Genomic DNA, 25,540 nt, shown 5'->3' on the forward strand with positions numbered 1-25,540 from the left:
AAGAAGAGATGAGTGGCTGGATTGCTTTTGGGAAATTGTAAAGTTCCTTTAGTAATCCCAAACAGCCTATGAAAGCAAAGCCTCAGTTTTGGATGTTAACAATATAAGGGGAATGGTGCAATATAAGAAGGAGAGGTGGTCCCTAGGTTTCAGGCACTTATGATTTAAATAAGCTCATAGGTTAAGCAAATGGAGGATCACTGCAAAGAAGACTGGATTTGGAGATAGATACTCCTGCAGAATCTCATAGTTGTGAGAAACCCCAGGGATCATCCAGTGTGTTCAGTAATTGAACAAAATTCTTCTCTACAACATCTATAACAAATGATCATGCAGTACTGTGAACTTTCTTGAAAGCAGGGACTGTCTTATGCCTTCATTTGTATTCCCAATGCTTAGCACAGTGCCTGGCACACAAGAGATGCTTAATAAATATTTATCAATTGATTGACTACTTATGAAAAGTTATCTTCCTTATGAGGCAGTTGATTTCCCTTTGGGGCAGCTCTGACTGTCAGGAAGTATATTTTCATGATGCCTAAATTATTCCTTATTTCCATCCAATATTTTAATCATGTTTTGGACCAACTAGAACAAGTAAAACCTCAACGGTACTATAGTTTTTTCTAACAAGACAACTATAATGCAAATCTCTTTAATTCAATTAAACAAGGATCTATTATGTACTTACTATAGGCCATATGCTTACAAAGTTGTGCATAGAATGTAATACCTGAGAAACTGAGGCAGACATAGATTGGTTTTTAAACTTTAATGTGGAAAGTTTAGACTAGCCGACCGAATGGGACTCTTGTCCAAAGCATTCAACCTAGATAAACTGAGACAGGGAAGTTATATAGGGTTTTAGTTAACTAGAGTTTGCAAATAGAATGCATGATCTGAATATACAATCTTATAGGAAAAACAAATGCAATTGGGGAGGGGGGGAGGACACTGGGAGGATGGACAAGCCATAATGTCAGGAAAGGATCATAACTTAATCCTGACAGGATAGAGCATCAAGAAATAGGATAGAGGTCAAGATAAGAAGGTCCAGGGCAGGAGACAGAAAGGCAAGGGGCAATACTCAAACAGAGGGGGAATTATCCTAGCAAGGATCAATACAATGCACCTGGAGTTTATGACACAATAGTATGTAAAGGTGATCAGAGCACCAAGTTTTTTCCTGGGATCTTTTTTTTTAAAATTCAATTTCCAGTCCTAATGACTAGGAAGGGGCAGGGAGTAACTATGATTTTTTAATTCAAGGTTCAACAAGTCCATTGCAATTTCATGTGCTTTCACCTTTTTTAATTCTACTGTTATAAAACTGCTTAGTTTGTTCTGCGAATTTAAAATAAAATAAAATTTAAAAAAAAATATAAAAATAAATAAATAAATACTTTTAAAAAGAAGCTTTGTATACAGACGTAATGATGAAACAGTCCCTGCCCTCAAGCATTCTATTGGGCTCTCTCTGTCTTCCTTTCTTCAGGTTAAACATTACCATTAACTTCATAGGATCACGGATTCAAAGTCAATGAATCTAGCATACAGACTATCGTTCCTTAATTTGTTTTCACTCTCTTAAACATCAGACTACTTTTTTTCATAAACTTAGAGAAACTTAGAATTAGGAGAGAGTATAAAAGTCTATTGTAAATTTCTTGTTTCACAGAGGAAGAAAATGACATACAAGAAGCTTAAGTAACTTGCCTGGGATCTGTGGTATGATTTGAATAAAATTCTTCCTCACACCAAATCTAAGCACTCTTTGACATTATACCATAATGCCTCTCTTTCAAAATGTATTTAGTAAGTACCTACTATATGCCAGATACTGTACTTAATATTTTTCTTACAAATTTTATCTTTGTTGATCCTTACAAAACCCTAGGAAGTAGATGCTATTATTAACTCCATTTTACAGTTTAGGAAACTGAGTCAGAGAGCTCTTAAATAACTTGCCAAGGATTATACTTCCAGTTAGTGTCTAAGGATGAATTTAAATTCATGCCTTCCTTATGCCAGATCCAGTGCTCTATTCATTGTGCTCTCATCTTGTTGTTTGTCTCTCATTCTCCAAGAGGGTCGTGATACCAGAAAGGTATGTATTTGAGTAAGTGAATTGGATTTGAATAAGAGAGGGCTAGGTAAGGTCTTACCTACTCACTTACTCCTCTAGAGCCACCTCAGTCCAGTAGCAAGATATAGATCAAGATGAGTGGAGATGACTTTGGATGTGGTGAGAGGTTCTCAGCTTTTTAAGCCAAAGTCTTGATATACAACAAAAAAACAAAACAGTTCTTTTCTACAAGGATTTGATATTCTATTGGGATAAGTTGCATTTAGACAGATACATAAATACTTTTAACTGCCAAAATATTTTAAATTAAATATTAGCAAAGAGGCTACAGAAGCATATTATAAATTATAACCAGATTGGAGTTATATCAGGAATGCAGGATTAAGTAAAATAGTAGGAAACAGTGTAAATGTAATAGCTCATAATAAGAAAAACAACAGAAATCATATAATTATTTCAATAAATGCAGAAAAAGCTTTGGGCAAATTGCAACACTAATTTCTGTTAAAAAAGATTAAAAATGGATCTTTCCTTATTATGGTAAATATTATCTATCTAAAACCAAAAGCCAGCATTCTATGTAATGGAAATAAACTAGAGGTCTTTCCAGTAAAAGGTAGGGTAAAGCAAAAGTGTTTCTCATTACTACTATTTGATATAGTGTTTTAAATACTAGTTTTGGTGATAATAAAAGAAAGAGAAATTAAAGGAATAAATATAGACAAAGAAAAAATGAAATATTCTTTACTTGCTGATGATATGACAGTTTATTTACAGAATCCTAGAGAGCCAACTAAAATTAATTGAATTAATGATTAATTTCAACAAAATTAATCCATATATATCATCACAATTTCTGCATATTACCCCCTGAACCCAATTAAATCATTTAGGATTTAGGGTTTTGGGGGGAAAGATAATGGGATGCTTTTCCATTTCCTTCTTCATTTTTAGATGAGGAACTAAAAGAGAAGCTGTGATTTGCACAGAGCTAGTTAGTGTCTGAAGCCAGATTTAACTCTTGACTCCAGGGCCAGACCTCTATCAAGCTTGCCTACCTAGATATATGTGTGTGTATTCAGTGTGTATATGAATAGGCATGGCTCATACATATATGTCATACCTATGATGTATATGTATAACAAATAAATAAAAGGAAGAATTCATAAATAAAGAACAGAGCAGAATCCGTATAAACCAACTTGTCTAGCACATTGCAAAGAAAATCCTTTATCAGGACAAACTAGATGTTCTTTGAAATTCCTTAAAATGCTGAAATTCTATAATCCACATCTTTGGAGTCTTGGCAATCTCAAGTCAGGGCTTTAGACCTTCAACTGACAATGAGACAGTTGGAAAAGATGATCTCCAAGTTCACTTTTAGATATGTGATTGTATAAAAACAAGGTGGTTGAACTAAGTAATTTTAATATTTTATGATTTTTAAGTAATTGTATAACTTTAGGGAAGTTAATTAATCCTGAAGTACCATAGAAATAGTGCTAAATTTGGAGTCAGAAGATGTTCAGTCATTTAGTCAATTGGAGTTATTTGGAGTTTTCATGACAAAGATACTAGAGTGGTTTGCTATTTTCTTCTCTAGCTCATTTTGCAGATGAGGAAACTGAGGCAAACAGGATTAAATGACTTGTTCAGGGTCATATGGCTAGTAATTGTCTGAAGCCAGCTTTGAATTCAGGTGTTTCTGACTCCAGAAAGCCTTTGGGGAAGGGAGGGAAGGGTTACCAGCTCTAAATATTCAATGTTGTTATTTCTATGACTTCAGGAAGTCAGTAAAAATCTCTCGGCTTCCATTTCAACTGTAAGATGCCTTCCCCTCCAGTTCATGATTTTTAAACTCTAGGTTTTTATGAACTTTTACCAGTCTCAGTTCATCTGTAAAATGGTGACAAGTATACCTGCCCTGCCAACTTCAAAGCATTATGAGGATCAAAGAATATAAAAATGCTTTAAAGTTGGAGATCCTCTAGCTAGACCAATGTACTTACCCTTCTACCAAAGGGAGAATTTGAAAAAATCTATACCAGCTCAGAAAGAAGCTGAGGGAGAGTTCTTCTCCCTTTCCCACACAGCAAGATTTCCAGTAACCTTCTTTCTGCATATGAACTAATTTGTACCTAGAGATCAGGAGTGGGTCAGGCGCTTTCAAAACACTAGCATTGGTTGCCATGTGTGTGTTTATATGTATGTATATATATATATATATATATATATATATATATATATATATATATAGAGAGAGAGAGAGAGAGAGAGAGAAATACAAGATGGCTGACTTACCCTCCTGTTGTCAGAACTGCTACATCTTGCTCTGAAGATTAAAAAAAATGCCCACCAACACTTTCCTAGGTAGAGTTTTCATAGGCTTCCTCAACCTTCTTTTTCACCTTCAGTCTTTTCACGTCAAAATCAAAGTCAAAAATATAGGCAAAGCCTATGTGCTCAGCAATGTCTATTATTCAGTTACACGTTGATGAAGAAGAGGCATGGTACTCTAATTTAAAAAAAATTCAATTTCAGAATCACTCTCTTTCCTTCTTGGAGGAAGAGACAGAGGAAGATGGTCCAGCTATTGAAGCATGACTAGGTCAAATATTTTTTTCAAAAGGAAGGTCAAAGGAGAAGCAATAGATCTTCATCACCAAGTTGGTTACAGTGTGGTGAATTTTTCATTTACAGCAATTCTCAAAAACCTCCTACCAAAAATGGTAGAGAGGTTGTATTTGGTACTTATATACAATGGAGTCGAACTAAAATAGGAATGAGGGCCACTAAACCTTATATAAGAATTCCTGTGGGCTTTATATTGATTTAGAAAACACATTCATACAAACACATTTATATTTCTTTTTATTTAACAAATATGCTAATACATCGAAATTAGATTTTTATCTGGAATGGGCTAGACTTGAAAGGCCTTGGTTCCTTTGTTATATATTATACTTTTTATCTTATCTCCCTAATCTGTTATAAAATCTGTAAGGTCAGAAATCATACCTAATCTAGATTTCCTATTGCCCCCACTGCACAAACCAAGAGTTATAACATAGAAGGCACTTGATGTATGGAATCCTTAGTAATCTGTTCCATGTTTCTGAATCTTAGTTTCCTTTTTTATAAAATGAAGAATAAGACTAGATTATTTCTAAAGTCCATTCCATTGTCTGTATGAGGAGAAACTTGTAACCATCTTTTCTATATTAAACTTAATGTGGTTTATGGGTGGTGTCAATTGTGCTGATAACGTTTCAGTTAAGAAAAAAAAAGATTGAGTCTGGTGAGAACAACAGGATTATTTTTGCGCCTTTATTTGATGGAATTATGTTTTCAATAAAATAGAGTACATCTATGATGCTACAATACTGATTCCATTAACCTGACATTCATTCTAAGTTATCTGCTTCAGCTCATTTGCTTTTTTCTGTCATATGATGAATTCATCTAACTGATAAGCAACTGATTAAAAGTTCAAATATCTCACCTCCATGTTATGGAGCAAACTATTTCCCAATAGTTTGTCTCATCCGCAAGGAACACCAAATATTAAATTTCATCATACTACTCTAAGATGGGTAAAACATATTGAATGATTTATTTTTTTCCCTAAGCAATAAAGGATTAAAATGAATATGTATGTATATACATATATAGCATATGTACAGAGAGTTATTTTTTTTACTGTTAGAATAAACATTTTCCAAAAAATTTTATTCTTTTTCATGTGTTTTCTTTCCCCCGATGTATAAAATTTTATGAAATTCTGGCCATCCCATACCCCCAAATCCCATTTTAATTATTATACACATTAGCAATTTTTTTTTCTCTTTTTCTTTCAGCTCTCAGGAGAAGTGATTTTGCAAATTGCCAATGATCCAGTTCTGCCCTTGAATGCTCTGGATATAGCATTAGAAGTTCAAAACAGCCTTAAAGGTAATTTATGAGAATTATAGTAATTTGAGCAAATGTAAAAAAAAAAGTTTCATCTAATTTTCAACAATGCATAGTAATATTCTGATGAATGTCATATAGCATTCTTCTACTTTCTTCAGCAATGCAAGAAATCTCTCCTTACTTCTAGAAAGTGAGCAATGTAGGGCATGAAAAAATTTAGCTTCCATATTGATAAGACGGAGGAGCTGTTGAGATATCAGAAGAAACTTTGAATTTGGAAGATTTCCCTGACTATTCATGTCATCTTTCTATCAGAGATGTCGTTTTATAATTTGTACACTGGTTCTTTGAGTTTTATGTGAATCCTACCCTTCAGGGTCTCTGCCTGTCACCATCATGATCTTCATTATACCATTCTATAAAGGTAGAGATTAATTTAGATTTTATAGGAGAGAAAATTATCAAAGATGGAATAGTATTCTATGATACATCATCTTTCTTCCATAACTGTGAGAATGCCCTATTAATTATGGACCAAAGAATAAGGAAATGAAATTACCCAATACCAAATTGGGAGGCAGAAGAATTAGATTTAAATTCTACCTCGGCTATAAAATATCTGTGTGATTTTGGACAAATCAGCCAACTTCTCTAAACCTCAATTTCTTCATCTGAAATATGAGAAATGGGATTATATGACCTCTGATATCTCTTCACTTATTTTAGTCTGTATTGATCATCCTACGAGTACCTACTCATATGTCCTTGAATAACTCTTCATTTTATGTTTGGACCTCAGTTTCTTCATCTGTAAAGTGAAAAGCTTAGATCTGATGGTCACCACTATTCCTTCTAGGTCGAGTTGTGATATATGAGCCTATGACCCTTTACTCTGCCAGGTGATTTCTACACAATCCTACCATTAGAATTTTGCCATAGGAAAAATACTTTCACTTTATAAGAATAATGCATATGATATCTACCAGCACATGTAGTAAAGAAAGGGTCATTTTATACCTCCTTGTTTCCTAGCAGAGGATATTTTAGTAAGAATTTAGTGGTATTATACAGCAGTCACGAACTTACTCAAACTCCAATAGCTATTTTATTTTGAATATAGGCAATAATCCCAGATGATTTCATTAGCCTAGCAGTATGCATGCACAGTGTTAAATTAAACATAATATTTAGCCGCTTAATATACGCATAAATTGTTTATATTTCTTCTGATTTTATTTTGACAGTTGAGCAATAATTAGACTTAAGTTCTTGGCTACAGTCAAAGATAAACAGTCTTTGTGACTGATCCATAAAATGCTGTTTCTCCCGCACTGCGACCAGAGTAAGGATGAGAGTCTCTGAAACCCAATTGCATTTTCAACCATGTAATTTTCACCATTTGACAACTGGCCATTTCATTTATTTATTGCATTAGTTTACATTGGCAGCAGATCATTCCAGTTCTCCTCCATCTTCACAACCATGAAGAAGAAGGATAATTTACCACAGAAAAATTTGTTTCAGTTGATTTATTGGTTATTGCTGGAGAGCTGAATTTGATGGAATGACCTTGGTTTGAATGTTTAGCCAGAACTAAACAGATATATTTAGGGAATTAATATGTATATGCTCATTTACTGATGTATGTGTTTCTATGGACATATAAATGTCCATATATTCTAGTAGATAATATAAGATTAAAATAAGTGACAAAGTCTATCTATATTTTATTAAAATTTGTTTCCTAGTAATTTTGTTGTTCAGTCATTTCAGTTATGTCTAACTCTTTGTGACCCCATTTGGGGTTTTCTAGGCAAAGGTACATTGCCAAATACATTGCATTTCCTTCTGGAGGCAAGTTACAGATAAGGAAACTGAGGCAAACAAGGTTAAGTGACTAATCCAGGGTTACAGAGCTAGTAAGTATGTAAGGCTGGATTTGATATTAATCTTCCAGCTTCCAATATTGTTCTAACTGCTGTGCCACCTAGCTGCCCCTTCCTGTCAATAGGAAACCCAACAAGAGAAAGTATACATAGTAAAAACAAATAAACAAGAAGAAATAAAGGAATAAATGAATGATTAAATAAATAAACAAATAAATAAAGGCACCAGGCTTACATTTAGAAGATCTGAACACCATTCCTCATTCTACTCACTACCATGAGGCCTTCAAAAAATCACTGAAACTCCCTTACCTTGGTTTCCCCATCTGTAAAATGAGGAGTTTTGTCTATCTGATTTCGGAAGTCCCTTCCAACCTCATGACCTTAAGATCCATGAGGGTTCTTTCAGATGTACATGCCAAAAATAACTATAGAATTATGATAGAACTCTATAGTTCCCTATAGAGCTGAGAAGGAACATAGAAAGTCACACAATCCAACTCATTCATTGTACAGCAATAGATATTGCGGCTTATGTGACTTACCTAAAATCATGTAGATAGCTAGTGTCACCTGACAGTAAATCTAGAGGATGACAAGTTTATAATAAAAGCTTTACATTCTCATAATGATTTATCTACATTATTTCATTGGAACCTGACAACAACTCCAGGAAATAGATAGTAAAAAGATTATTATTCCCATTTTCCTGATGAGGAAATTGAATCTCAGAGAGCTTAAGGGACTTGACAAGGTCACTCAACTAATAAATCAGGGATAGAGGACACAAGTTTGCTGGCCATTTTGTTACTACAAGAATATAGTGCATCTTTGCTGGGGAAGCTCCATCCCCTCTGTAACATAGAAAAGAACAATTTTATGTAATTTATGGCCACATAAATTTGCTCTTATTTAACATCAACCATTTGTCTTTGTCAGCAGAGAAGTTAGTTAACAAATTCTTCAAACAGTAAGTGGCCAAGAAAAATAAGTCATTTAGTCTCTGCTCTGACTCTATACACATTTATTTAGCTCAATCCAGACACAGCAGGAAATCATCATTCTGCAATGTGTGGCTTACTGCCGCCTCTGTAGCTCCTCACAAAATGGAAAATGGTTCTTGGCAGCTCTTCCTCGTGTTCTCTGAATAACAGATAATGTTGATTTAATCTCCCCTTTTTCCCCATTAGCTCTGATAATTCATTAGCGTCAATCATTTAATTTTAGAGAAATGAAAATTACTTTGAAGGTGATAATTCCATGACCTGTTAGGTTTACAGTTTCATATTTTGAAGCTTGTCTCTATTCTAAAGTCACAGCACATTCTGATCTACCCACTTCTGGTTTTGTTTCCTTTCTCATTTCCATAAACTCCTCTTCGTTTTATAAGAAAATGATATGATACGTACCTATGAACTAGGAGGCCCTGTGCCAAAAGCAATGAGTTGCCATTTAACAAAGTTTGATTGAATTGAATTGAAATTCTACTTGCTGGAACTATAAGAGATTCTTAGCCCCCACCATTATATAACAGTGGTTTTTAATCATCTCTAGCCCACTTCCTCAAGATGTTTTGTTTGTTCAGTCATTTTAGTTGTAACTAACTCTTTATGAACCTATGTGGGGTTTTCATGACAAAAATACTAGTCGTTTGTCATTACCTTTTCTGGTTCCTTTAACAAATGAAAAAACTGAGGCAAAAAGGGTTAAGTGACTTGCCCAGGTTCACATTCAAGGATGGCTTGGAACTCGGTTTTCCTGACTCCAGGCTCAGCATTCTCTCCACTTCATCTCCTAGCTACCCTCAGATCTTTTAGGGTTGGGTAGAACCTCACCTGGTCCAGTTTTGTTGCTCTCTTCCTCAGCTTATGAATGAAGCTTCTCAAAAGCTAGACCTTTTGAGGGAAGGATAAACTCATCCTGTATCCAAGAATGGTCTAGAATTTCCAATTTACTTCAGATGTTTCCTAGAAAATGAGAAATTAAGTTGTGCCCCTCTTCTCACAACGTTCTCAGGCAGTGTTAGAATCCTAAGGATTTGGGTCTGAATTGAGACTTCTTAGTGTTTGACTATGTGATCCAGTGAATCAGATTTAATGTGTGGGGGCATGTGTTCAATTTTGATGCTACTATTGAAATCTTATGTGACATTTGCCAAATCCTTTCACCTAATCTACTTTGCTCATGTACAAAATGAGAACTTTGATCGCATAATCTCTGAGATCAAGAGAGGACTATGGGGATGAAAGTAATATTTTTACCTTTTTTGTTGTTGTTTGGTTCTGTTTCTGTTTCTCAATTTTCCCCCTTTTGATATGATTTTTCTTGTGCAGCATGATAAATGTGGAAATATGTTTAGAAGAATTGCACATGTTTAAACTTATTGGGTAACTTGCCCTCTAGGAGAGGGGGAAGTTGATGAGGGAGGGAGAAAAATTTGGAATAGAAGGTTTTGCAAGAGTGAACGTTGAGTACTATTTTTGCATGTTTTTTGAAACAAATAAACAAAGGCCCTGTAACAAATACACATAGGCAAGCAAAACAAATTCCCATAAAGGACATTTCTAAAACTGTCCATATCACCACCTGCATATCACCATCAGCTCTCTGACAGGAAATGAGTAGCATATTTTAGTATCAGTTCTCTGGAATTATCGTTGATCATTGAGTTGATTATAGATATTAAGGAACCGATCATGTATGCCCCCTTTATATCTGAAAGAAATGTAGATAGGAATAGATTTTAAATTGGTTTTTAGAAACTCATTTTTATTGCTGTTTGAAGGATAGATTTGAATTTGGGTAAAGATAGGTAGAAAGATCAGATTTTTAAAAAGCTTTTATTATAATCCAAATCTAGGATGAGACAATAAGAGCCTAAAATGAAGGTGGTTGTATAAGTGGAGAGGAGAGGAGATGTACAGGAGATATTTTGTGAAAGTAGAGAAGATGAAATTTGTTTGGCAATGGACTGAATATGTGAGCTACTCAGCACATCCTAGCTTTCCTTCCTATCCTCAGGAATGGGGAAGATTAGTCTGGAAATCTTAGGAGATTTCCCAGTGGAAGAGAATTCATTTGATCAAATTAGATTCTGGAATTGCCCTGATGCTAGTTCCAAGTTCTCATCTTAGTTTTTCTGAGTATTCCAAATCTTCTATTTAGGAGTTCAAACCTAGAGACTGAGGTCAAGGCCAGTAACATCAAATTTTAAGTAGGTAGGAAAAAGGAAGCTTGGCCAGAGGCCCTGGTCTCTTCTCAAGATGCTGCCTCAGGAGCCCAACCATCCCCAACTTGTATTCAGCTTTACTCTCACTAGGACTAGCCTGTAGTTCATAGCATTAGAGGCTGCCCTGAACCATGAATCTAGTAATCCAGGTTCTAGTCCATAAATCTCTTGATGAGAGTGAAAGAGAAGAGTGAAAAAGCTGACTTGAAGCTTAACATTAAAAAAAAAAACCCAAGATTGGCAACTGGTTCCATCACTTCCTGACAAATGGAAGGAGAAGAAATGCAAACAATATATTTATTTATATTCTTAGTCTCAAAGATCATTGCAGATGGTCACTGCAGCCATAAAACTACAAGATGCTTGTTTCTTGGAATGAAAGCTGTGGCAAATCTGGACAGCATACTAAAAAGCAGAGACAACATTTTGGCCAAGAAAAGTCTGTATAGTCAAAGCTATGTTTTTTTTTTTTTTCAGTAGCAACGGATAGCTGTGAGAAAGGCTATAAGAAAAGTTGAGCCCCACAGAATGGACACTTTCAAATTGTAGTACTGGAGAAGACTTTTGAGAGTCCTTTGGACATCAAGGAGATCAAATTAGGAGAAGAGGAAGGAGGGGGAGAGGCATTTAATCAGGAAGAAAAAATGAATTTTTTGGAAGAATTTAACCAAGAAGAAAAGGAGTAGCTAAATAGGATGAAAGTTATAAGGAATAATAGAATCTACTAAGGACTTTTTTTAAGGACTTTTTTAAGAAATATATTTTTCTATACCTTAAATCTATCACCTCTTTATAAGTGGGTGAATAATATTCTTTATCACAGCTACTCTGGATTCATGGATGTCCTTCTTTTTACAGTTTTCAGAATTGTTTTTGTAGTGTTTTTTTTTTTATTATTGTATGAACTTTTCTCATTCTTTATTTTTCTTTATAAGTTCATACAAATCTTCAAAATTCCTCATTTATAAAATATTGTTTTCAATTCATAAAAGAAGCACTTCCACAACATAGTACAATTAAAGAATGGTTGCACATGAAACTACAAATCGACAATATGCAACTTGTTGTTCCCTCCAAATAGATGACAAAGTAATATTGTTATTAATGTATTGTTAATTTTTATCATATTGATATTATCATATTGTTCTTCAGTTTCTGTTCCCTTTAGCCTGAATCTATTATAAATAGAACTCTTTTATAAAAAGAGTTTCCGTGTTTCTTAGAAATGAAGAAATGACAATTTTCTATTTCACAGTAGTATACCATCACATTCATATACCACAATTTATGAGGCAATCTTTCAACTGATGAACATACCTTTAGTGTTCAGTTTGGGGCATCTGGAAAAAGTACATATGTGTGTGTGTTTTGAGGAGGGGGGGAGGGAGGGAGGAGAAGAGATTGGGAGGAGGGAAGGAGGAAAAGAAGAAGGGGAAAAGAGGGGAGGGGAAGGGACAGAGACAGGAACAGGGACAGGGAGAGAAAGAGAAAGAGAAACCTAGAGAGAAATTTCCTCTTTTCTATTTCTATATTTTTAAGTTTTATGGAGAGATTGGCTGTGTTTTCATAGAATGAGCCAGTAAATAGGGAGAGTTTGAACATTAGAGGAGAAGTAGGAATGATAATGAGATTAATAGGCTAGAGAAGACAGAAGGGATGAAGGTGGGCGTAAAGAAGTTTTCCTTAACAAAATATAGGGTCCCTCTTTATCAATCTAAAAATAAAAGGACAAAATAGAAAAGGATAATGTCAGAGGTATGTGAGATAAAGAGAGGAGGAGAAGAGAATCCATGGTCCACCAACTCATGTTCCAGACATCACCGTCAAAAGGACATGTCAACCTATGAATTTGGTTACTACCACCTTGTGCCACATCAAGATCATCTTTTAGGCACGCTGAAAGTCTTTCTGGGTAACTATTTTGGCTCCAAGGATTGAAAGTCTTTTGGGTAGAACAGGCTTTTAAATACTATCCATGGATCTATGCCATGTTAAACCACATTTTTTCCAATAACAAGGATCAAGAGATTTCACAATCCTGTTTCTTTTCTCTACCTGCATTTATTGTTTATTTACCATCTCTAAATGCCTCACTGAGATGATTCATTATGATTCACACCTTAAAAAACAGCAGAAGGAAGAGAAAATGCAGGATAATAAAGAGCCCCTGTTTCCCTTGACTCTACCAACACTGGCGATTTCTTTTTTTCTGTCAAGTGGTGCCGTGAAGCATTTTTAATATGATATTAAGTAACATCCTTTCCCCACCTTCTTTCAAATCACCTGCTGGGTGACTTTTAACTACCCTATTTGGGAAGAATATAAATCACATGTTCTCTTGTCAGTATGAATCATTGAAGCCTAAGCAGTGGTTATACGATTGTTAGCGCCTTTAAAACTGTGATAAGCTCATTTCTAGATGAATAGACTCTGTGAAATATTATTCAAGAATGAGCCTATTTTTGATATAAAAAAGAAATCCTCCCCCCAAAAAAACACATCTAGTTTAAAGTATGACCAGTATATTTTACTCTTGATTTAAAATGAAATTGAGTGGGCCTCAAAAATAAAAGACTTAAAAAGAAAGAAAGAAAGAAAGAAACCAAAAGCCATCAGAGGTGGAAGAGAAAGGAACTGCTTAATCCATTTAAATCCATAAAGCATCTATTAAAAGCCTACTAAATTCAAGATTCTATGCTAAGTGCTAACAAAAAGGAACACTATTCCAACCACCCTCAAGGTTATATTCTATTAGCTGGAACAACTTGTGTACTGGCAGACATAAAGCAAAACAAAGTTATTTGTGAAAGAAGATCCCTAACAACTAAAGGAATTAGGATAAAACTCCTTTAGAAGTCAGAATATGAGCAGTCTTGAAGGGAAGGAAGCTACATGATTGTTACTTTTGTTGTTGTTGTTGATGATGATGATGGTGGCAGTGATGATGGTAATGATGATGGTTATAATGGCGATGATTATTATGATAACAAAACTATCATTGTTATTATTATTACTAGTATTTATATAGCACTTTAAGATTTGCAACATAATTCACAAATGCTCTCTCATTTGATCCTCATGACCACCCTGTGAAGTGGGTACTATTATTATTCCCATATTATGGATAAGGAACCTGAGATTGAGAGATGTAATGTTCTCTGTTGAGGTTTTCTCAGGGTCTCTGGGAGCAGTATTCATTTCAGTTCAATAATCACCACAAATGGAGTCAAGTCCAAATCCTTTATTGTCTCCTTCAAAGTCTTGTCTTCTTCATTTGGGGCTCAGTTAGTTTTTCGGGAGGTCTATCTCTCTCTTTGGTTCTGAGAGTTTGAGCTCCTGCCTGCCTTCTATGATTTCTGAATCTCCCCAACTCCAATGGTTTGTGCTTCAACCTCCAGCCACCACAAAGGTGGATGATGGAATGAATATGTCTCAGCCAGCAAGAGCTTCTAGTGCGCTTGTCTTTTCTGGCCCTGACAGCTTCTAGCTTATATGCTCCACATTGAGTACAAACCAATCATTATATCACTAGGAAACCATTATTTGTTGTAGGATTAAATCAATGCTAAACTATATTTAACCATTGTCTCCTCAATTCCACTTAGCACTTTGTTTCAAGTTCTGGCCCATAACATCTCCTTGTAGGATTAAATCAATCATACTGCACCATGCTAAATTAGATAACATTGTCTCTATCAATTCCACTGACTTAGCACCTTGTAACAACCCTTTGTTTCAAGTTCAGAGTTCTGGCCCGTAACAGAGAAAATTTAAATGATTTGCCCAGCAATTGGTCATCCAGCCTTTTCTTGAAGCCTGACAATAAGGTGTTCACAGCATAGTAACTGATGGCATTCTCTCTAATGGACTTTTTAGGTTTTGCTTTTTCAGATGACAAAGTCAAGGAGTAGAGATAACCATGACTGAATCCAAGGTCACAGTGTCAGAACAAGAATTTTAACTCCTATCTTTGGATTCTAAATCCAGAGATCTTTCTGTTTCACTATGCTAAGAATGATCAGAATCTTATGAAAGGCCAAGAATTACTTCTACTATCCAGAGACCTCAGAAAAAAATAGTTGACTGTGCCCCCAAAGATTTTTTAGGGAACAAATGGCTACAATCATTTTAATCCAGCACACCTTTTTGAAGATGCCTATCTAGACCACATTTTTCAAAAATCCAAATGGTCCAGTTTCTAGAATGTATCCAATGTAGTCAAGGAGAAGCACATTGAACACTTTTATGTCTGTTTTCCTTCCTTTTCTCTAATTCTCAATTCTAATGTTCCTGATCTAGTATATAGCACCTACTTTTGATTCTTTGTTCTAGTTTTTCAATATGTTCCCTAGAAATTGGTTGTAGGAATGGCACTAGAGAGAAAGCAGGTAGGACACAATTTTCCTGAGCCTGAATTTCTTTACCTATAAAATATTCATAATATTTGCTCTATCTACTTTGGGCATAGAACATTAAAAATATTATCAGACTTGGTTGATGTGTTGGCTAATCCTGTTTAACTCTTTTTTACTCTCACTTTCTCTCCTTTATCTCTTATGTACCCTCCCTTCCTCCCTCCCTCTCTCTCTCTTTCACTCTCCCTCTCCTTCTCTCCTTTCCTCTCAACCTATAATACTATTATCATTCATTCTAGCAAAGGAGGTAAGAAGAGAGAATGGCATTCAATAAATATTTATTGGTGGTGATGATAGATGCTCAGTAAACACCTGGTGAAAGAACGCCTTTATTTGGCATTCTCCTCTGAAATAAAAACAAAGTAGATGATTGCTCACTTAAAAGAAGATGCATCTAACTAACTGCCTCCTGAAATATGTCAGGATAAGTCAGGTTGGCATTTTCAATTAATTTTTATGCTGTCAATGTCGATTTTCGGTGTTTATGATAAATTGATATCTCTCACCATTCAAACACCATGTTTATCTTTTCCTTGAGAGCTCACATTTAAAGAGATGATTTTCAAATTTGGCTTGCTAAATTTTTTCTCTCTCTTTTTCATTTTTCCTCATTTAATAGAGGTATCATTCATAGCAACTACATTGATATTCTAAACATGGCAAAATAAAATCTGAACTCTTATTGTAATGCCAGAGAAACTGAGGCAAGACAGAGATTAGTTTTTTTTAATCTTTTTAATGTGGAGAGTTTAGGCTAGCCGGTCGAATAGAACTCATGTTCAAAAATCATTTGACCCTGAGTAACTGAAGCAGCATCCTTTTATAGTTTTGTTTTGTGTGTGTGTGTTTTTTTTTTTAGCTAAATAGGATATATGTACCCTGAGTATACAAAAAAGGCAGATAAGGGGGATGAAGACATTGTGTGTGTGTGTGTGTGTGGACAAGCCATAATTCTAGGAGAGGACTTTAACTTAGTCTTGACAGGATAAGGGTCAAGATAAGAAGGTTGAGGGCAGATGATATCAAGGTGAGGGAAATTACTCAAAAGGAGGGAGAATTATCCCAGCAAGGATTGAGATAAGGCATGTGGAGTTTTATGACTCAATGCTATTTCAAAGCATCTTTTCTGACTCAGTTCTCCCAATTCTAATGACAAAGGGGGAAAAGGGGGGGGGAGCTATAATAATTTTATTCAGGACATAACATTACATATTTTTGTTAAACTCCTTTAATTAATGTCTTTTTTTTTTTACATTACCCTCATTCCCAAATATATTTCTTCCCCATCCACTACCAATCCCCCATAGCAAAGACTAAAAAGAAATAAAGAGAGCAAAGTCTGTACAGTTAGACCACATCATATTAACCAAATCTAATAGTGTATGTTCTTTTCAACACCCAAAGGCAACCATCTCTTTGGAAGAGAAGAGGTACTTTTTCTATCTCATTCTCTGAGGCAGAGAAAACAGATTTGATATGTTAGATAGAGGCTATAGAGATAGGCTGGGCAGCTTTGGCTTGAAGTCCAGAGGTTTAAAACAAATTGAGCAATGTGCTAAGAATCAAGATTTAAAACAAACAAACAAACAAACAAACAAAAAAACTGGATTGCTGAGTGGTCCAGAAGACTTATTTTCAATTATATCCAGTGCAGCATTTATTAAATGCCTACTATGTTCAAAAAACTACATTAGTCATCGAGGATACAAAGTGTAAAATATCAAGGAGTTCACATTCCGTTGAGAGATAGAATACATCTAGAGAAGTAGCTACAATTTAATTTTGGGAGGAATGGGGGTGTTCACAGTGGAAAAGGGAATAAGTATGCAGGAAAGATTTCAATTAGGGAGGAGTTTTTGAGGAGAAGATTGGAAAAAAACTAGTATCTAAGGAGGAGAAATGAGTCAGGAGAATAACCTAAGCAACCAATCATAATGGTTTTATATATATTTTACTATGTACCAAACACTGCCCTAGGCTCTATGGAAATGCGCAAAGGGAGAACATGGAAACAGATAATTAAGAATAAAACAAACAACTTTTTGTTTCTTAATTGAAGAAAAGACACTAAAGACTGGGGGAATCCCAAAAAATGCCTAATGTCAGAGATGACATTTGAACTACATTTTTATTTTTTTAATTTATGTAATAAAATAAGTATTCCCATAACATAGTAAAAAAAAAAAAAAAGTTGATTCCACATGAAACTACAAAGTTACCGTGTACAACTATTCCTTTTACATATACAACAAAATTATCATATAAATTCCTTTTATTAGCTGAATTTTTTTTAATGAATTAGGAATTTTAACAAAGGACAAAGTCTATTTCATTTTTGTCTTTTTCTCCCCATAGTCACATAGTAAGCACTTCATAAACCCTTAATTGAGAGAATAAGAAGGTAGAGCATTCCAGGGATGGGAGGCAGACAATGGAAGTTACACAGAAGACAGGCTAAGACTGAATGCTTCTGTTACTTTTTCCAGCAAATATTCTTCAGTCTAGGAGTAGAAACAAAGAACAAGGCGGTGGGGGGGAATGATCCTCACCTGGAGGTAGTAATAGTGAAAATTCAGAGGGGAACAGGAAACTGGCTAAAGGACACAGCCCAAGGTCACACATTTGCCCTCACTGAGCTTGAGGCTAGCAAATATACCTGCTGTCTCCCAGCTCTTCTCTCTGAGATTTTCTCTCTAGTTCCCAGTATATCATCCTTATTCCTGCTTTATATCACTACCTGGCTTGATCTTCTGGTGGTATGCTTTCTTAGGGGAAACTACATTAAAACTCTTCCAATCTGGTGGTGTTTTTCAAAAGATCTTGATTTTGCTAATTTCCCATACTAAAAAATGTCGTTTTCCCAGTACTTGAAAAAAAAAATCCCTGGGCTATGTGAGAAAAACTTCTTTGTGAATTTTTCCTAGAAGTGTTTGCACAGTATTCAAACACTTTAGCATAATTGAATGACAGTCCCAAATCCGTTTCAAGAAAGCAGGGCATGCAAGCTCATTATTGTGTACCAGACACATTGGGATTTTTTTATTTCCATGAAATTTCTACACTGCTCATGACATTCTGGCTCTGAGGACTAATAAGAAATAAGAGTACATGCTTCATAGTTTACCAAAAAAAAAAAAAAAATTCATAGGTATCCCAGCTAGAAGAATGATACCTTGAGCATGAGTTGCTGCCAGAAGAATTTGCATGACTGGAAGAGAAAATCCTGAATTGATTTGAAAAGTTTGGGCTTAGAGAGGAAGACTGCAATGGATTTGTAGACTTTGTGTTTCAATATAATTTCAGAGTCAGCATGTAAATAAGCATCCTGCCCTGAGGTTTTTTTTTTTGTTTTTTTTTTTTCAAATACACATCCAGTGGAAGCTCCCAAAGCCAATTCTTTCCTTGCACTCCATTAGTTTCTCTTTTGTCCATCCTCTGTTGGCCTCCCTTGGATGTCTTGTCTAAGAGGCTATTGAGTTTAACATATACAGATTTAGTTCTTTGAGGAATGTCGGCACTCTCTCTCTGAAACACCTATTTATCTTTCACCAGGTGACCATGCCCACATGTTCCAGCTGCTGGAGATGGCATCCCGCCTGAGGGACAGTGCCGAATTGTTCCAGTCAGATGAGATGCGCCCTGCTAATGATCCCAAAGAGAGAGCCCCTCTTCGAGTCAGGATGCTGAATGACATTCTCCAAAACCTGGAGAAGAATTTCTTAGTACAGCAGGTGCCTCCAGGTTTTTACCGGTAAGATATCTACTCTAAGCTACATTTACTTTTCCCTACTGAGTTGAATTGTTTCTTGTTTTGAGAACTAATATACCCCACCAATGCCTTGACTTGACATCTGACTCTGGGAAGCAAAGCAATTGTGTAACTACTCAAACCTCATGTTTTTTACATCTGTAAAATGAGGAATGTGGATTAAGTGAAATGTTTATTCTATTTCTGATACTACCTAAATGACCTTAAGCAAATTATTCTGCCTACTGTGATGTTTAAAAAGTTCGAGAGAAACAGTTTCAGGGTAATTAGTCATTTTATTTATAATGTTAATTTTATTAATAAAATAGGTTAATGACTCTTAAATGGCAAAGACCCCTCATGATGGTGGGATCATAGTTTATATGCCCTCACGTGTGGGACAGCTATGACCCAAACCCAAATTAAAATCAGAGATTCTCAAGGTAAAAAACAAACAAAAAGCAAACAAACAAACAACAACAACAAAAAAAAAAAAACAGAAAGGATTTATTATGATCTCTCCAGAAAGAGCAACTCCTAACAGACAAGGTGCCAGTCGGTAAAGGACAAAATGCAAAATACAAAACACAAAATTATACAGACCCTAACCCTAACTATATAGTCCCCATGTTCCCCCAACCTTTGCTCCCATTGTCTAGGGGTGTCCAGGTTTTTCCCCTATATATATATATATATATATATATATATAGATATCCCTAAAACAAAAGAATACTAGTGAATAACAAACTCTTTGCATTAAGTACTTAAATGCAAATCAAGAGGTGGGGAGAGGGCCCCCCCCCCCCCAGGGAAATGTTTGTTTATTTAAAGTAATCAAACACTTGCAGCAATTAACTACAACTCAACTTGTTATTGCAGAGTCTCAAGTCACAATTAGGGAATAGATCAAGGCCACATTTTCATGAGAGATCTTCACTCAGTTTATCCCATTCACTTAGGAGAATGGGTGTTCTTGAGGATGGCAATCAACTTCTTTTGGTTAGCAATTAAGAGCATGAATACTTCAGTGAGAAATGTACTTATTCTTGTGAGGGACCAAGAGAGTTACATTATGTCACTCTATGGCAAAAGGGCTATTTATATACCCAGACCACCCCTAGCCTTGGGCAGTCTAGACAAAGGATCTACCTCCACCTAACTTGTTTGAGAGGAACCCAATGAGCAAGAATTGACCTTAGATCAGATGATCCAGATGGAATAAATTTTGGGCAGAAGTCAGGAATGCCCTTCAAAGGCTGAGCTGGAAACAGTGAAATAAGACAGGGAAAATGCCAGGATTGCCCCCATAATTAATAACACTTTCTCTTACTTCTTTGGCTTTTGTTCCTTTATCTTTAAGATGGTTTTGTATGTTCCTTTTAACTCATTATCTATGTTCCTATGTATTTTCTTGTTGGTGATTCATAATAACAATTTTTGCTTAATGACATTCTTGTTAAAGAAATGAGAAAGTTTTATAAAATTAACAAAAAGAGCACACATGGAAAGAGGAATCTTTTTTCAAAGCTTTTTTATCTTCAAAACATGCACTGATAATTTTCAACATTGATCTTTACATTGCCTTGTGTTGCAGATTTCCCCTCCTTCCCCCCACCCCCTACCCTAGATGGCAAGCAATCCAATATATGTTATACATGTTAAAATATATGTTAAATCCAATATGTGTAAACATTTATACAGTTCTCTTGCTGCGTAAGAAAAATCAAATCAAAAAGAAAAGAAAATGAGTCAGAAAACAAAATGCAAGCAAACAAAACAAAAAGAGTGAGAATGTTATGTTGTGGTCCACATTCAGTTCCCACAGATCTCTCTCTGAGTATAGATGGCTTGAGAGAGGAATCTTATTACAGAAAATTATGATGAATTCCTGACTTGATGGAGTTTTATTATTTTTATACTTATTTCAGCTTGTAATCTTGCATTTGATTTCTGGGTAATAGAACTATGTTACTCTCATAATTGTAGAATCTGGTCCATGTGGGCTTTCCTTCCTGCAATACAATTGCCTCATCTGGAAAGGGGGAGAAATATTACCTACCTCACAAAAATGTGATATCAAATATCAAATTTGCTTTGCAAATACTAAAGTTCTGTTTAGATGTTAGCTATCATCATCATCATTGCTATTATTACTCATCATCCATGGGGTCCCATTTTGTGCTTTTCTTATCCTTGTTCTCCAATATTTTTTATCCTGGGGTCACATAACGTTTGGGGATGGAGATGGGGGTGTTACTACTTTTGCCCCAACATTATACAGTTACCAAGCCATGAAACCATTTTGTGTATTTTTTTTAATGGTTGATTCTCTTCCTTTCCCTCATTCCCTTGAAGATGATAAATTAATTTGTGTAGCCAACTACCTTTTGTGCTTATTCCTTTTGTTCATATGCCATAGGTCATGAGAAGCCTATGTTGTAGTAAGTAGGTACAGAGCTGAACTTGGAATCATCAAAGGCTAGTTTCAAATTCCACCCCTAATAATGGAGACATTTGTGATATTTTGTTTTGTTTTATTACATTTTGTTTCCTTGAACTCAAATAAGTCATTAAATATGAAAAGCTATACATAGATTTTATCTGTGTATCTGAAAAGACCTTAGGAACCATAGTGTCATAGATTTAGTGCTGGAATATATCCTTTAGGTATGGATGTTTAGACCTAGAGAATTTAAGTGACTTGACCAAGTGTATACAAAGCAGAGTCTAGATTTAAAACCCATTTGAATCCATTTTATATTGCCAACACCATAGATATAAAATCATGGATTATTGGCATATTTCATATCTGTGCACCCAGATTCAGTGAATTTATTTTTAAATACAACTAACCTTTATGCCAGAAATTAGTAAATGCTGATTTTAGAATCTCCATCCTATTCTTGAAAAATATAACAGATGGCACAACTGCATATAGTTGATAGATTCTATATTCTAGATTGTAAAATCCATCCTTGAAAGTACAAAAACAGGAAATTTTTAAAAATTGTATCATTTTTCCTCCCTTAACCTAGAAAATAAAGGATGTTAATAGAAAGGAAAAATTTCCAGAATGGTGAATTAGCAATGTGCCAAAAAAATTATAAAAGAACAAGATTACTCATTAATAGGTTGAACATGGAAAAAAGTGATATAGTTATGCAAAGAAATAATGGAAAAGGAATTGTAATAGGCAGTAGTTAATTTCATTTTTCATACTAAGCAGAAAACTCTGTAGATGATGTTCACTCAAGAAGTACATACTCTTCTGTGTGATGGGATAATTAGAATTCTCATCAAAGCAGGAGGTCAAAAGGGATTTACCTCATAAAAAAATGTTGTTGATAAAAGCTGACTGTGTAAAGCCAAATATTGCATTTTTAAATTGGCTTATGTCTTTATATTTACTGCCTATTACAGAAGTGTCAGTGAACACTAAAACATATTAGTTTGGGAATATTTTTATTCATTTCAATGATTAACAGAAGATTTCAAAGTTTGGAGCCCTCAGTAGTATAGCTAATACCAACAAACATCTATATAAAATAAGTTATGTTAGATATTAAGAATATTTTAAAAAGTATGCTCTAGAGTCCTTATCCTCATTCATCTTAGGATCCTGTTACTGAAATGGAAAAAAGATAAGTTAAGGTAAATAATACAATGCAGTAAAGTCTAAAAGCTAATGGATGACATAGAAAGTATGTCTTATAAGTGTCAGAAAAACAAAAAAAATACTATGGGCTGGAATAGTCAAGAAGACTTTCTTGAGAAAGTGTCAATTCAGATGAGTTTTGAAGGAAAGATGGGAAACAATATTGGGAGGCTATTAGAGAAAAAAATAATTAATCTAATAAAGGTTAAAGTAGAAGTCTATTCATATTTTTTTTCCAGAGAACAATAGTATGAATAGTTTGAAAGATGGATTAATGAAAGGAAATAATTGTGGGGTTAGAGTCAAATTGTGAAGGATCTTGAATGTAACTTCAAGGTATTTGGAATTTATTCTTTGTACAAGAAAAAAAATCATCATTTTTTGAGACTTTTTGTGGGGGAAGAAGGTAGTAAAGCATATAAAGGTAACTAGTTAGGTAACTAGTAATATGATAAAAATGTTTAATATCACAGATTTAGAATTCAAAAGGATTTTAGAACTTACATAGTTGAGCCCCCTCATTTTTCATATGAAAAAGCTGATAACACACAAGTTGTTAATTGTGTTAACATCTTCTCATCAATAGTAAATGATGATTCTGGGGATTCTGGGGATTTGAATCTAGGCCCTCTGATTCCAATTCTGGATCTTTCTCTTTTTACTATGTCAAGATGAGGGGAAAACTGTTATTTGCAAAACAATTTGGATGATGAATGATAAAGGAAATGAAAAGGAAGCAAAAGTTTCAGTAACAAGAAAAAGGAACAATTGGTAAATTATATTAATTGACTGAAATATGAGCTTATGATTTAGTTATCTTTTCAAGGGAGAGAAAAGACAGCAATGACTGAGCTCTCCCCAAAATCCCTCTGAACACATTTAAATAATGTCATAATACAATTTCTGAAGTAGCAGAACTCGCAAAAGAATATGGTAAAATTATTTCCTAACCAAAGACAACTTAGAAGGTCAGTAGTAAAGATCTGCCATTCCAGAGTGAGAGTAGAGCTCAGCCCCAACAAACCAGAAGTAGACTGTGGAATCCACTGGATCTGTAGTGGCAGCAGCTATTTTGGAGCTCTCACCCCACAGATAGTTAAAGGTGTGGGGGGGAGTCAAAAAACTGATCAGAAAGAGATCAGAGGGTCTATTTACTGGCACTAGGGATAGGTCTCTGTTACTTTGCCCATGTGCAGACCTGAGTCGCAGTCCCAAGGTGAGGAAAAGCACTAGTACCCCAGAATCCGTGAAGACATAGTGAAGTAGGGAACCTTCCTCATAGTTCCAAGGCAGAAAAGAGTTCTTATGATTACTCAGAGCAGAACACAGTCCAAGAGAGTAGTAAACATCTCTTCCTAGATCATAACACTTAGAAAGAATTTTAAAATTACACGTTTCTAGAAGGATCTCTAAAACATCTGCTCAAAATCCCTGAAATTTGAAATAGTGCTTCCATACTGGAAGCAGAGCCCCACTTTAAAAATGAGTTAAAAGTCAAGAAATAGACTGGAAAAATAAGCAAACAACAGAAAAATATTATGACCACAGAAACTTACTATGATGACAAGACTTCAAAACACACACTCAGAAGAAGATAACAAAGTCAAGCTCCTACATCCAATGCCTCAAAGAAAAAAATATGAATTGGTTTCAGGCCATGGAAGGACTCAAAAAGAATTTGGAAAATCAAGAGAGGTAGAGGAAAAACCGGGAAAAGAAATGAGAATAGTGCAAGAAAGTCATGGGGGGGAAAGAGTCAACAACTCAAAAATACTGAAGAAAAGAACACTTAAAAAACAGACTAAACCAAATGGGAGAAAAAACAGGTTTTAAAAACACAAAGAATAACAATCCAAAAAAAAAAAAAAAAACTCGAGATGAAGAAACCATTGAAAAGCAGAATTGGCTAAATGGAAAAAAAAAAGGCACAAAAATTCACTAGGGGAAAAAACTCCTGAAAAAATAGTGTTGGACAAATAGGAAAATTGATACAAAAGGTTACTGAAGAAAATAATTCCTTAAAAATTAGACTTGAGGAAATGGAAGCTAATGACTTTATGAGAAATAACAAAAAAGATAAAACAAAAAAGAATTTAAAAAATCAAAGAAATGTTTACTATTTCAATGGAAAAATAACTGACCTGAAAAATCAATCCAAGAGAGGAAATTTAAAAATTATTGGATTATAAGAAAGCTATGAAAGAGAGAGAGCCAAGACACCATTTTTTCAAGCAATTGTCACGGAAAACTGCTCTGATATTCTACAATTGGAGGATAAAATAGAAATTGAAAGAATCCACTAATTAACTCTTGAACAGGCAGAAAGAAACAAATCAAGTATTATGGAGCCATAGTCAGAATAACACAAGATTTGGCAGCTTCTACATTACAGGACTGGAGGGCTTGGAATATGATACTTCAGAGGGCAAAAGAATTGAGATTACAACCAAGAATCATCTACCCAGCAAAGTCAAGGGGGAAAATGGATTTTGAGTGGAATAAAGAACTTTCGACCATTCTTGATGAAAAGACCAGAACTGAATAGAACATTTGACTATCAAATACAAAATTTAAGCAAGAATCATGAAAAAGTAAAGAGGAAAGAGAAA

General features: G+C 34.8%; 1 protein-coding gene across 6 annotated transcripts in view; it reads left to right on the forward strand.

The window, feature by feature from the left end:
- NAALADL2 (N-acetylated alpha-linked acidic dipeptidase like 2) overlaps positions 1 to 25,540 on the forward strand; it is a 1,183,950-nt gene that overhangs the window by 1,115,146 nt on the left and 43,264 nt on the right. For all 6 annotated transcript variants that reach the window (XM_031957680.1, XM_031957679.1, XM_031957681.1 and 3 more), the window contains 2 exons: positions 5,944 to 6,037; positions 19,081 to 19,279. In XM_031957680.1, the coding sequence (XP_031813540.1) occupies positions 5,944 to 6,037; positions 19,081 to 19,279 (293 nt within the window). The remainder of the gene's footprint in view (positions 1 to 5,943; positions 6,038 to 19,080; positions 19,280 to 25,540) is intronic.

Source organism: Sarcophilus harrisii, chromosome 3 (genome assembly GCF_902635505.1).
Source record: "Sarcophilus harrisii chromosome 3, mSarHar1.11, whole genome shotgun sequence".
Classification (NCBI taxonomy): Eukaryota; Metazoa; Chordata; class Mammalia; order Dasyuromorphia; family Dasyuridae; genus Sarcophilus; species Sarcophilus harrisii.